This window comes from Poromitra crassiceps (genome assembly GCF_964638095.1).
Source record: "Poromitra crassiceps genome assembly, chromosome: 1".
Lineage (NCBI taxonomy): Eukaryota > Metazoa > Chordata > Actinopteri > Beryciformes > Melamphaidae > Poromitra > Poromitra crassiceps.
The window spans coordinates 36,029,033-36,044,350 of NC_139623.1; the positions used below are offsets into that span (position 1 = coordinate 36,029,033).

General features: G+C 43.0%; 1 protein-coding gene across 2 annotated transcripts in view; it reads right to left on the reverse strand.

The window, feature by feature from the left end:
* The window catches only part of larp1 (La ribonucleoprotein 1, translational regulator), a 149,648-nt gene that overhangs the window by 102,582 nt on the left and 31,748 nt on the right, over positions 1–15,318 (reverse strand). For both annotated transcript variants that reach the window (XM_083647755.1, XM_083647754.1), the window contains exons 2-3: positions 9,588–9,652; positions 848–913 (exon numbers count right to left, since the gene is read on the reverse strand). In XM_083647755.1, coding sequence (XP_083503881.1) covers positions 848–913; positions 9,588–9,652 — 131 coding nt within the window. The remainder of the gene's footprint in view (positions 1–847; positions 914–9,587; positions 9,653–15,318) is intronic.

Here is a 15,318-nt window from a genome sequence, read left to right on the forward strand (position 1 = left end):
TCCTACCCCTACTGCTAAACCACGCACATCCCCAAACCATTCCCACTACCCACCCCTGGAACCTCAACTCTCTATGACCTTCCTGTCCATAGCTACTGCTCCTTTACCCTAGCCCAACCCCCCTCCCCACCACCTGCCAATATGGCTGCTAGATTTTAAAGTTACCAGCCAATTAGAATTTCCACTAGCCAGTAGCCACTTGAAATAAACCATAATATGAGTGGGTTAATTTAAGCATAAGTATCAGTAAGTGGCCCGGGATTCTCAAAGCCTGTGTTGAGGGTCACACGAACAAAAATGCACTCTTGAAGCTAAATAAATCCAAAACCAACGAGTTAATTATTTAAATTTCTACTTCAATGTAGAACAGCCATTTCTTACACATGAATATTGGCCAGAATGACATGAACATTTTGACACTTATTCAGCGGGTATCTTGCATGTTCAGTTCAGGTGCACTGTGTAAAAAAAAAGAAAAAAAAAAAAGCAATGCCATCGTGGGCCGTATTTTGCCCATGTGTGGGCTAGCCACTCTCTCTAGCCAGCCCACAAACCCAGACACTGTACGACCTTCCTATCCCTAGCTATGGCCCCTTTTCCCTAGCCCCGCCCCTTTCCCTCACCACGGCCCTTCCCACGAGTGACCTTGAACTTTGACGACCAAAATCTAATCAGTTCATCCTTGAGTGTAAGTGGACGTTTGAGCCAAATCTGAATTCCCTCAAGGCGTTCCTGACATATCGCGTTAACGAACATTGGACGGGCGGACGGACAACCGGAAAACATAATGCCTCCGGCCTGTCTATCGGCGGCGGAAGCATAAAAACTTGAGAAAAACAACACCCACCTGCATGTCTTTAGTAGCGATCTCCCCCGGGGTTGGCCAGTTGTTGGCATCGCCAAAATCTCCAACCTTAAGGAGAATTAAAAAACAAACAAAAACTGAATTAACAGGAGTTTCCCAGGCATGTGGAGAAGCTTAGGTGATAACATTTCCAGTGGAGTGGGTTTTGCACAGAGACAGGTGAATCTAGGATCACAATGAGGATATATAGGGTCAAAACTGAAGCTATGTAATAGAGCCCATTGTGAAAGATCTGTACATGAAAAAAAATAACTTGTTCAGCAGGAGACGAAAAGGTGAAAAAAACAGTGTTGAAAAGAGAATCGACTCTTCTGAAGAAGACTGGTCTGCACTACACTTTTTTCCCCTGCATTGCTTTAGCCAGTGAAATAAACGTTTTTCAATTCTCTTTCTATGGACAAAGTGTCTCATGCACATTTCTGCTGAAACCCAACCTCAAATTGGCTGCAAGCCAAGAAGGCTATGTATCCTTTTGACATGTATTTATTGTTTTATACCTAGTGCATGCCTATCAACAGCCTGTCTAACCTAGTGCATGCCTATAAACAACCTGTCTAACCTAGTGCATGCCTATAAACAGCCTGTCTAACCTAGTGCATGCCTATCAACAACCTGTCTAACCTAGTGCATGCCTATCAACAACCTGTCTAACCTAGTGCATGCCTATAAACAGCCTGTCTAACCTAGTGCATGCCTATAAACAACCTGTCTAACCTAGTGCATGCCTATAAACAACCTGTCTAACCTAGTGCATGCCTATCAACAACCTATCTAACCTAGTGCATGCCTATCAACAACCTGTCTAACCTAGTGCATGCCTATCAACAACCTGTCTAACCTAGTGCATGCCTATAAACAACCTGTCTAACCTAGTGCATGCCTATCAACAACCTGTCTAACCTAGTGCATGCCTATAAACAACCTGTCTAACCTAGTGCATGCCTATCAACAACCTGTCTAACCTAGTGCATGCCTATCAACAACCTGTCTAACCTAGTGCATGCCTATCAACAACCTGTCTAACCTAGTGCATGCCTATCAACAACCTGTCTAACCTAGTGCATGCCTATAAACAGCCTGTCTAACCTAGTGCATGCCTATAAACAACCTGTCTAACCTAGTGCATGCCTATCAACAACCTGTCTAACCTAGTGCATGCCTATAAACAACCTGTCTAACCTAGTGCATGCCTATCAACAGCCTGTCTAACCTAGTGCATGCCTATCAACAACCTGTCTAACCTAGTGCATGCCTATCAACAGCCTGTCTAACCTAGTGCATGCCTATAAACAACTTTTCTAACCTAGTGCATGCCTATAAACAGCCTGTCTAACCTAGTGCATGCCTATAAACAACCTGTCTAACCTAGTGCATGCCTATCAACAGCCTGTCTAACCTAGTGCATGCCTATAAACAGCCTGTCTAACCTAGTGCATGCCTATCAACAACCTGTCTAACCTAGTGCATGCCTATAAACAACCTGTCTAACCTAGTGCATGCCTATAAACAACCTGTCTAACCTAGTGCATGCCTATAAACAGCCTGTCTAACCTAGTGCATGCCTATCAACAACCTGTCTAACCTAGTGCATGCCTATAAACAGCCTGTCTAACCTAGTGCATGCCTATCAACAACCTGTCTAACCTAGTGCATGCCTATAAACAACCTGTCTAACCTAGTGCATGCCTATAAACAACCTGTCTAACCTAGTGCATGCCTATAAACAACCTGTCTAACCTAGTGCATGCCTATCAACAACCTGTCTAACCTAGTGCATGCCTATCAACAGCCTGTCTAACCTAGTGCATGCCTATCAACAACCTATCTAACCTAGTGCATGCCTATCAACAACCTGTCTAACCTAGTGCATGCCTATAAACAACCTGTCTAACCTAGTGCATGCCTATAAACAACCTGTCTAACCTAGTGCATGCCTATAAACAACCTGTCTAACCTAGTGCATGCCTATAAACAACCTGTCTAACCTAGTGCATGCCTATAAACAACCTGTCTAACCTAGTGCATGCCTATAAACAACCTGTCTAACCTAGTGCATGCCTATCAACAGCCTGTCTAACCTAGTGCATGCCTATAAACAGCCTGTCTAACCTAGTGCATGCCTATCAACAACCTGTCTAACCTAGTGCATGCCTATAAACAACCTGTCTAACCTAGTGCATGCCTATAAACAACCTGTCTAACCTAGTGCATGCCTATCAACAACCTGTCTAACCTAGTGCATGCCTATAAACAACCTGTCTAACCTAGTGCATGCCTATAAACAGCCTGTCTAACCTAGTGCATGCCTATAAACAACCTGTCTAACCTAGTGCATGCCTATAAACAACCTGTCTAACCTAGTGCATGACTATAAACAGCCTGTCTAACCTAGTGCATGCCTATCAACAACCTGTCTAACCTAGTGCATGCCTATAAACAGCCTGTCTAACCTAGTGCATGCCTATAAACAACCTGTCTAACCTAGTGCATGCCTATCAACAACCTGTCTAACCTAGTGCATGCCTATCAACAGCCTGTCTAACCTAGTGCATGCCTATCAACAACCTATCTAACCTAGTGCATGCCTATCAACAACCTGTCTAACCTAGTGCATGCCTATAAACAACCTGTCTAACCTAGTGCATGCCTATAAACAACCTGTCTAACCTAGTGCATGCCTATAAACAACCTGTCTAACCTAGTGCATGCCTATCAACAACCTGTCTAACCTAGTGCATGCCTATAAACAACCTGTCTAACCTAGTGCATGCCTATAAACAACCTGTCTAACCTAGTGCATGCCTATAAACAACCTGTCTAACCTAGTGCATGCCTATAAACAACCTGTCTAACCTAGTGCATGCCTATCAACAACCTGTCTAACCTAGTGCATGCCTATCAACAACCTATCTAACCTAGTGCATGCCTATAAACAACCTGTCTAACCTAGTGCATGCCTATAAACAACCTGTCTAACCTAGTGCATGCCTATAAACAACCTGTCTAACCTAGTGCATGCCTATAAACAACCTGTCTAACCTAGTGCATGCCTATAAACAACCTGTCTAACCTAGTGCATGCCTATAAACAACCTGTCTAACCTAGTGCATGCCTATAAACAACCTGTCTAACCTAGTGCATGCCTATAAACAACCTGTCTAACCTAGTGCATGCCTATAAACAACCTGTCTAACCTAGTGCATGCCTATAAACAACCTGTCTAACCTAGTGCATGCCTATAAACAACCTGTCTAACCTAGTGCATGCCTATAAACAACCTGTCTAACCTAGTGCATGCCTATAAACAACCTGTCTAACCTAGTGCATGCCTATAAACAACCTGTCTAACCTAGTGCATGCCTATCAACAATCTGTCTAACCTAGTGCATGCCTATCAACAACCTGTCTAACCTAGTGCATGCCTATCAACAACCTGTCTAACCTAGTGCATGCCTATAAACAACCTGTCTAACCTAGTGCATGCCTATAAACAACCTGTCTAACCTAGTGCATGCCTATAAACAACCTGTCTAACCTAGTGCATGCCTATAAACAACCTGTCTAACCTAGTGCATGCCTATAAACAACCTGTCTAACCTAGTGCATGCCTATCAACAACCTGTCTAACCTAGTGCATGCCTATAAACAACCTGTCTAACCTAGTGCATGCCTATCAACAACCTGTCTAACCTAGTGCATGCCTATAAACAACCTGTCTATTGTTTTCTTTATCTATTGATTTTTGACTGATTCTGCAACAATGCACTGTACCCAAGGGGATGGATAAAGTTTCATTTCATCACACCAACATGTGGTCTCATACCTGGAGCACCAAGGCCAATTATCTGCCATAAACTGTGGAGTTGTGAATGAAGTGCTTCAGGAAGACCTCACATTTGAATCATGCCATGCCATTGGCTTTCCAGGAACTCACATTTGCATTCCAGGAAGCATGACTTTCTACACACAGTTTGAGGCGTGACAGATAAACATCAGTGCAAAGTTCACACATGCCCACACTGAGCTACCAAACTAAGGAGATTCTCTGTTTAGACTGGGCCGCACAATTTACTGTCTATAAGTGTGTAGTTAATCCATGTTAATTTGCACAATTTCCATTCAGGGTACAAATTCCATTAATGGTATAATGGCATATTAGCCGTGTTGAAGCAATGTAGTCATTCAGAATGTCAACAGTAGTTATAAGTAGTCATGTTGAGATAAGTTGAGTGCAGTAATTGTGCAGCTCTACATTTGGCTGAGTTTGCCCTGGATCAAAGTCCTGTTCCAACTGAGCTAGAGTGGGGGAAACTTTAGGTTAGTGATGAGTTGTTAGGAGTAGTGACTCAGCCAATGTCTGCTTGTGCTTACCGATACAAATACATACAGTATGTTCACACACTACTGTATGTAGCCAAAATACCCTTTTCACAGGAACCGTTTTGAGGTCGTGAAGCACAGGTGTTAACCAATAGGGCTGTTGAAATAAATTTCGGTATTCGATTATTATCCAATTTGCATAAATATTAATAAACTTCGAATATAATTTTTTTTGGAAAACATATATATATATATATATATATACCGTATATATATATTTTTATATATGGCGAATCTCGTCCGTCTAGCCTTGGCTAATCAGCGGAATCAGCTGGAATCACAATAGTGAGCATGCACTCATACAGTGCTTTGCATTAACGTTCCAGTAGTCTGCCAGACTACCTCCCTGCACCAGGAGCATTCAAGTAGCCCAATACAGCCTCATATGGCACAAGTGAATGGCATTGGTATTCAACAAACATAACAAGTTGCTAATCTGCGTTAAGTGCCACTATTAATGTCGTGCATAATTAATTAATCACTCCGCATCAACTCACGGAAGTGGTGGATCCCGTCAATCAGGCAGAGGCAAAAGCAGTCAAATAGCTAGTCATTCTTCATACAATAGATATTTCTGGGTATATAATTTTTTTATTGTTTCATTTCAGACTTAGTTTTCATAATTAAGAAGGGAGCTCCTTGAATTTTTCAAGAATAGTATTTAATCCCGAAGTACCGTAGTATATTCGTGTACACAGCAGTGTTACAAACAGAATATATCTTCAAAAGGGTACACGGGCAAACAAAACGCTACGCGCGTTTCAACCACACAGGGTCTTCATCAGGCTGGAATAGCATGAAGTGAAATGAAGACCCTGTGTGGTTGGAACGCGCATAGCGTTTTGTTTGCCCGTGTACCCTTTTGAAGATATATTCTGTTTGTAACACTGCTGTGTACACGAATATACTACTTCGGGATTAAATACTATTCTTGAAAAATTCAAGGAGCTCTCTTCTTATTTTTGTTTACTACTTTGCCTGCTGAGCTGCCTTGGTCCACAATTCTGTGTTCCCTCAGACTTAGTTTTCATGCCATCAGCAATTGGGGCATGAAATTTGGCAATTGGGGTACACCCAAGTAAAGAGCAAAAAAACCGAAAAAACACAGCAACAAACGTAACAGAACCCACGACAAATTGTCTTCAGATAAGTTGCGTGCACGAGAATGTTGCGATAGCGATTTGAAAAGAAACATTTTTTCTCCCACCCTGTAAACTTAGTCCCACATCAAATCAATTGTACAGGTTTTGGTTTTAAATTATTAAAAACAAGCAAACAAACAAAACTAAAAACAAAAAAAAACAAAAAAACTAAATAACAAACGACAAGACAAGACAAATAAACAAATTCAAACGGAAAAAGGAAGAAAAAACAAACAAACCCCCCAAAAAAGGAAAAAAAAGAAAAGAAAAAAGAACAAACAAAAACATTACTACGACAACATGGTGCTACCAGCTTATTAAAATATGTGTGCAAGGGTGTGTTAGTTATTCATTTCTGACCTCACCCAGGTCTGATCCTAAGATCAGCATACTTTAGTTTGGATACTTCCCTACTTCTATCCCTCTATTCCCACAATCTAATACTAATGAGTGTTTGAAACAAAGTTTAAACCTTTGCGGATACAGCTCAAGTGGAGCGCTTTGAGAGTGGGAGGGGGGAGAACAAAATAACAGTTATATTGAAAATGATAATAATGAATCCTTCACCCCCATCTTTGTCTGTGGTGTGAGTTATGACTGAAAAGCATTGCAAGGTTGTACTGTGGGCTAAGTGAATCGAATGGAAAAGCTGTTTATCCATCTGTGTAGGGGCGAGAAAAAACATTTAAAAAAAAACTAAAAAGCAAACTGATGTCACTTAGCAGCCTGACACCACAGATTCATAATGCTACCATTTACTAAATGAGTAACTGCAGAACTGGTCTTGACTGAGCACACCACGTGTGGTATGCTCAGTTAAGACCAGCCCTTAAAATGGCAAAAGAAAAACAAGAATAAAGCATTGTATACATACAGGCGCTGAATCTAGCTAGCTAGCTAGCTTTAGCAAACTAGACGTTTGGTTGTTGGCTGGCTCCTCAATGGATTTCCTTGAGAGGACGAGAGGAGATGTTTTGCCAGGTTTAACGTTACGAGGAGGACACTCGCAAATATGGATCAAACGCGGACTTAACACAGCGCAAATGCCTGGGTAGACTAGGCGGACGGAGTGGAGGTAGTCCTGCAGTGCCAGCAGTGGAAGCTTGATGACGTCGACGATGGGTCTAACTACGTGAGACTAGAGTGGAGGTAACTTTTCCCTGCTCTTTCTACTCACCGGCTGATTTGTGCCATTCATAACATTGTTGACAGAGTCTGGTGAGTGTGTGGATGTGAATAAAAAAGAAAACAGAATGACGAAAGCACAGCGTCGTCCAAATGACGGACAATATTGCCATAAAGAGTGTAATTATATGTATATATATATATATATATATATATATATGTGAACACAACGATATAAACGATAGAGCATCATATGAAACGAAATACATTTTCTATCGTCCAGACGAAATATATCGTCATATCGCCCAGCCCTAATTGGCACTTCCATTTTGAAAATAAAATCATCTCAAGATTCAAGATTCAAGATTTTTATTGTCACTCCATGGTACAAGTATCACGTGTGAAATTCTTGTGCTGTGGACTCCGTTTACGACATAGTACAAATATAGCAAGGCATATGAGTGCAAAAACAACAAGCAATAGGGCAATAGGCAATAAGCAATAGCAATAAGTAACAATAGCAATAGGGCAGTATAGTGATAAGACAAGTCCGAGACAGTGGCCTATTCACTGCACCTAGGTGCACATGTCATGTGCATACATTAGACGCGCCCAAACATTTCAAATTCGACGTATTTGTCACACAGGTGCAAATAGCATATACCTTATCATACAGGTGCAAATAGTATGCACCTTATTAGACATACAATTAAACATTAGACATCCGTAATGGCAGCAGCTGCAGTGCGGTACGGCACGGCTACTACGCTATTTGTGCATGTTAAGGAGTCTCGTGGCCTGCGGGAAGAAGCTGTTCCTCAAGCGATTTGTGCGTGCTTTTGGAACCCTGTATCTCATCTAGCTCCGTTTAGGCTACTGGGTTGAGTTGGGCTCAGTATGAAAAATTATCAGTGAAGAAAAGATCGCCTCCGTTTAGGCTACTGGGTTGAGTTGGGCTCAGTATGAAAAATTATCAGTGAAGAAAAGATCGCCTTGACCACAGATGGATGTGACACGAGTTTAATCTTCTCATGTAATCCATCTCATGTAGTTTAATCTTCTCATATCTATCTCATTCAATGGTCAATGTTACAGGTTACAACAGGACATTTGAGTGGTTGGACTGCCCTCTAGTGGACAGAATGGTTCATAACAACAACATGCTGATTAGGCTTTATATAAGTCTATAGGTCAAATTAAAATTTCCAATTAAAAATGTAATATTAAAATAATAAAAGCACTGAAAATCGAATTGGATTATTGAGGAAGATTGACAGCCCTAGTAACCAATAACATTAAAGATGGTTCCTTTCCATTTAGGTGTTCCAGTGTCAGGGCCCTCATTAATAGGGCTGTGCCGATTCACTTATCTCCCGATTGGATACTATCATGATACTTGGGTGCCGATTCGATATTTATTGCGATTCTTAAGTATTGCGATTCTATGATTATTGCGATTCGATATTACGATTTATTGCGGTTCGGTTCACGCAGAAGATGGCGGCGGTCATAGTCGTCACGCAGATTGCTGTCAGTTTGTGCTAGTCTACGTCTCGTTTTTGCATTGTTTTGTTACTTTTGTTCTGTCCCATCTTCATAGGATCCCCCTTTGAATGCGCGAGGACTATCTTGGACTCCTCACGCATTCAACCGACCGGAGCTGGAGCTGGAGCTGGAGCTGGAGCTGGAGCTGGAGCTGGAGCTGGAGCTGGCCCAGGGCCGGGACGGGCCGGGATGCTTCTTGAGGCTACTGAGTGAGGACCTGCACCTCTCTGACAAATCGGCCTCATTTCACCATTTCCTTTTCTCATGTTATGGGTCATAATCTAGTGAACCCCTAGACACGATAAAATACCAGCTATTGAGAATATGACTGGGCCGATCCTATAACGTTCAGTGTTGTCAGAAGTTTGAGCTCTTTGAGTGACCTCTATCATGATCCATCCACCCCTAATATATACGCAGGTGTGCGCACACTCACATTTTCACACAGGCAAATAGATGGACAAGATGGAAGCGCGCGCAAGCACACACGCACCCGAAACACACACATACACACACACACACGACATTACCTTTCCTCCACGTCTGGCTCTGGGTGGGTTGCCCGCTCTCACCACCTTGGCGGGGCCGGTAGACTCTGTGGAAACAATTTAAAGAGAGGTAACTTTACAACATGTTCTGAATACATGAAAATAGCCGAAGAAAAACAAGAAAGTGACAGCGATGTGATTTTTTTTCCTTTCTTTTTCTTTCTTTCTTTTTTTTTGGGGGGGGGGGGGGGGGGGCATGGACAGTCTGCTAAACACAACATGGACAGATCAGTAACATGACAACAATATAGAGCTCAACAGTCACGTGACATTGTGACTTCACCTCCTGCTCCAGAAGAGTATTTCCCATTCATTTTTCTGATCATGTTTTGAAAAATCCATATCTAAAAAGAGTTTTAAGCCTGCAACCAAGCCAACTGTCCAGCTACAGAATCGTGACCATAAAACATTTGATTCAGAGTCCTGGCCCAGGACCACGTGCATCAAGTAGCAACCCTACCACTTTCAGACATGAACTCCGGGTCAGGTCAGGGTTACTTGCCCTGAGCCTGACCCGGGCGATACGTGAAGTGTACGCTTTCAGACATGAGGCATGTTGCTTTCACACATATGGAGCACCTCACACCTCTACACCTGTAGAGTACAGGGTATGTGCAGCAATCCTGAAGTTAAATTCAATACTTTTCAAGACCTTTTTCAAGACCCTACCAATACATTTCAAGACCCCATCGGCACTTCGAGCTGTAACCGGTTACATCAGCGACACACCTTTAACTAACAATTACTATACATTTTGAGTTTGAGATTGCAAAACTAAACGATCTTAGTTTTCCATAACTTCTATGCACTGTATCAATACAACAGAATTCAGATAGGCCGGGAAGGAATGAAGCTCAAGAGAATAAATTGAGTGACTAACCCAAAGACAAGGTTCATTTAAACTAAAAAAAAAGTATATTTATAACAATAACATGCTCGCTCGCTCGCTCACTTACACATGCACAAAACAGTGTTTCCTTGAGCATTTGGAGAGATCATGGTGGAGTCGATAGACCCTGGACCCTCTTGAAAGAAAAGTACATTTTAAAGTAAGATGCATCAATCTGGTGCACTCTGAGAGCAAAATGAAGACGTTAAATTTTAATTAATATATGTGGCGATCAAAATCTATTTGTGGTGTGAGAAACACTGCACAGACACACTGAGCAGTAAATGGTTCACAGTTAACTCTGCAACAGGCACTTTTATAACACTACTTTACATCATAACACTATTTTGCAGCATAAATAACACAAATCAGATCAACTGTCACTAATACAATGCTACAACTCCTCAGAAAGAGCCATGTGGCCTCATAGTTTTAATGTTGATGCACTCACACACACCCCTCTGCCTCACACACAGCCTGTCCCTGTGCTGCTGAGCGTCAGGTTGGAGGAGTGCTTCACACACAGCCTGTCCCTGTGCTGCTGAGCGTCAGGTTGGAGGAGTGCTTCACACACACCCCTCTGCCTCACACACAGCCTGTCCCTGTGCTGCTGAGCGTCAGGTTGGAGGAGTGCTTCACACACACCCCTCTGCCTCACACACAGCCTGTCCCTGTGCTGCTGAGCGTCAGGTTGGAGGAGTGCTTCACACACACCCCTCTGCCTCACACACAGCCTGTCCCTGTGCTGCTGAGCGTCAGGTTGGAGGAGTGCTTCACACACACCCCTCTGCCTCACACACAGCCTGTCCCTGTGCTGCTGAGTGTCAGGTTGGAGGAGTGCTTCACACACACCCCTCTGCCTCACACACAGCCTGTCCCTGTGCTGCTGAGCGTCAGGTTGGAGGAGTGCTTCACACACACACCTCTGCCTCACACACAGCCTGTCCCTGTGCTGCTGAGCGTCAGGTTGGAGGAGTGCTTCGTCATTATTTACTGTTACTTCTCTTCAGCGCAATACGTTTTGATAACGACATGCTGCCTACACAAGACATTCGCTCAGTCAAGTAACGTTACGTTACGTTAGAGCAAAGATACCTGGTGCTAATTAGCATTAGCCATGTTAGCCTATGAAAGTGTTTAGCTGACATTAATCCTGCTACGGGTGGAAATGGTTTATGTCCGATACGATGTATGATGATGCAAGACATCGTTTTAACGTACCTTGAATTTGGCAAAAATACATTGTTGTTACACCTTAGGATTGTGGGTAGTGTCGGCAGATCACGTTTATTTTTTACACTTAAAGATAGAAAAAGGATGATATCTTAGTGGTTTGTGGCTTTACATGAAGATATACCATTGTTTCACCACTGGAAGACCCGTGGTAAGTCCACATTGGGTGGTTACAACATTATGACAAATAATCCAAATCTCAATGAGAATATGAACTGTTAATAGCTTCCACCTTCGGTCAGGACAGCTGAATCACTGCCGATCTTTTGGAAAAGACTAAAGACACACCTTTTCAGGCTCCATCTGGGCCCTTCTTGAGCTGTGCTGCATAGTTGATTGCTCTATTGCTGACAAAAATGTGTCATTGTAAGTCGCTTTGGATAAAAGCGTCTGCCAAATGACGTAATGTAATGTAATGTAATGAAATACTCTCCCGGACCATTGATGTGACAGAAGGTCACGTGACTGTTCTATGATAGAGGCATACTGCAGAAACAGCAGCTCTTTTCCCACTCTTCATTTTGCTTTCGTCTTGGTCTCTTGCTTGCTCACTATTGACTTCTTTCTCTCAAGTCCATTTGTCCGTTTCTAATGTTTTCACTTACTTTTTCATTACTTGTCTCTTGTATCTGAGGAGGGCAGGCTTTCAATAAGTCATTGGGGTTTGTTTGGCTCTCTTCCACTACATTTTCTTTCCCCAGGTCTCCTTCACTTAATATTCTACTGTGGCATTATTTGAAGATAAAACAAAGTAAAGCCTGGCCTATATAACAAACAGCAGCAACAAGGATTCAATCTCATCATTATTCTGCCTAGTCATACTTGGAATTTGGAACAGCAGCAACTAAGAGCAATGTCAATGGACCATATCAAACAAACATGCAACTAGAAGAATATACAGTACATTCAGAATTGCTGCACATTGATTCAACAGGAGGTAACAGACTGTAAACCAGTGGTTCCCAACCCTGGAATTCAAATGGGGTCTCCTTCACATGCACACACACTTTTTCCTCTGGGGGGGGGGGGGGGGGGGTCTCTCTCTCTCTCTCTCTCTCTCTCATATAGAAAGACAGGGGAAATACAAAAAGAAAACGTTTTCAATTGTTTCTGAGTGCTTTAAACTTGGGAAGAATCGTTTTACTTTGAAAATCCAACTGGAAGTCGTATCGTCCTTATCGCTAGTACAACACAGGACAGTCCGCAGCCAGCAGCCAGCCATCCAGAATGATTACTGTGACCGGCCAGACTCACTCGTACCGGAATTGGAGTCACAAACAGATGGAATTAAAATGTGTCAGATGGTGGTTTTGTACACGGGAGACAAAGCTACGGCTTCAGCAGACGAGTTCTGACTAACGTTAGGTTGGCATGACAATGACATCTTAGCGTCTAATGTTAGCATCACTAGCGGGATGCTAGCAAACGATCAAGCAAATTCTGGGATTACTAACGTTACCCAACATGTAATTCAAGATTGCTAAAATGTGTTGTTGACAATATGACTATGCTGTCTATTGATGTTAGACCATCTAAGAGCAGCTATCTGCTACGGTTTTTCACTGTCTGCAGTGCACAGTGAGACTCATTTCACAGCACACTGTGGGATATGTCACTATCACACAGCAGTGTTTCCCCTAGAACATTTTTCAGGCCTGGAGGGATTTCCAAACGTACCTCGACCGCAACGGTGGGGGCCCTTGCTGCGACGCTAAACTTTTAGCTAACCTGTTTGCATCTATGTTTGCAATGGCATCCCAAGTATCATCATACTATTATGGGATGCGTTGTGAACAGTTGTATTATGGGATGTGCGTTTCCCAGGCAGTGACACGTTGACATGTTTTGGAACAGCGCTGCACGCTGGCACAATGCTCGTAAAAGCAAAATGCTTAATTGTTTTGAATGATTTGGCATCTTCTATTACTGTCAACACTGTCAACACCAGTATTGCTGTATTCTAATAATATGCCATAAAGGTTTATTGAAATTTCTTTTTTCTTTTTTTGCAATTCTTTTTCTGGCCTGGCGGGGGTGCCGTTGGCCTGGCGGGCCCGCCAGGCCTGTAGAATGGTAGGGGAAACACTGCACAGTAACTTGAACATTTACAATCGACCACCATTACACAATGTTAGGCAAACTACAGATAAATAAATAAATGGTTAGTGATAATTCAATGATTTAATAATTTGCCAATATGTATACAACATGACAAAGAAGGTAACACTTAAAATGTATTATTGCGGTGCCAAAAGGTGTGGTGAAAAATGTGGGTGCACCTAAATGATGTGCTAGTGCACCTAAATTAAAAAGTAAGGCGCACCGGGATTTTGACCGCCACAAGATGTTCACAGTTTTTTTTACCCCCTCTCAAAATTCCACATTGGCCCGCTGTCTGTCTCTCTCTCTCTCTCTTTCATAAGCACACAGGACAGCAGAGTGATGATTGAGTGATATCAGAGCCAATCAGAGGCAGAGTAGATCGGGTTAGGTGTCATTTTCAAGACACGTGATCGATTAAATGCATCGTGATTCGTTGAGATGCACGTGAGGGAGGCGGCCGCCTTTCCTCCGAAAGTCTGCATCCAGGAAAATCAGATATCTCACCTACTCACCACCACGGTGTCCGCCTGTTGCTAATTCTCTTCTGTTCCATCAGTCTTTTGTGTTGCTGCCTTCGACTCTGGTGAAATAAAATCGATCTCCTTGCTCAGCCTTAACATGACAGGTTTCAGTTGTTTTGAGAGAGAAAAAGTCTGCTGCTCGGGGAAGCCCTTGTACTTGCGTGTAACATCGGCTCCGCTAGGCCGGAGGCGGGGGTTTAGTGAAGCCGCGGTCTTGCCTGGGGAGAGGAGGCTCCCCTTCTCCCCGTAGCGTAACACGGGAGTGTAACCATGTTAATGCTAATATCAGCCAGCCACCGTTCACTAACGTTACACATCAAAGGGCATCAAAACAAGTCCGCCTTTTGCTTGACTGCCTGAAACTCCAACTTAAAGGCCCATTCCGTCGGTTCTGGCGAGAAATAAATGTGCACAAAGTGTTTTTTATTGGCAATGAGTGAATGCGCCTTGACGTAACTTAAAAATCGTGACCAGGGGGCGTTTCTCTCCGACCAGCCGTTCAGAAGATACATGGAAATACCGCATCTTCGAAGGGGAGAAAATTTCCCACCACAGCTAGAGGATGTGACGTCTGCGCGTTCACGAGCCTGCCTCTTGTCCTCATGGCTCCGGCATAAATACCAACGAAGAAGACGGCTAACAGGAAATGGCTAACGTTATGTTCGTCGCTAGCTGCTAGCAAAAGGAAACACAGACTCCAGAAAAAGTCCACACTAAATAAATAAATATTTATCTAATGAAGCCCGTCTGGCCAGACAGCAGCAATGTGACCGACATCGGGGGGAAACTAGAATCAGGACTGTGTTTTCGGTTCATGAAGGGAACTTGCTGCTTGTAGCTACTGTAATGTGGTTTTGATGTTTTGATGTTGTTTTGTGATCCTCCCACGTGCTATGTCCTACCGGTGAAGCTTCCCCTGTCAGGTGAAAAGAAGCGGCTGGCTAACTGCCCATGTGGAAGCATGGAG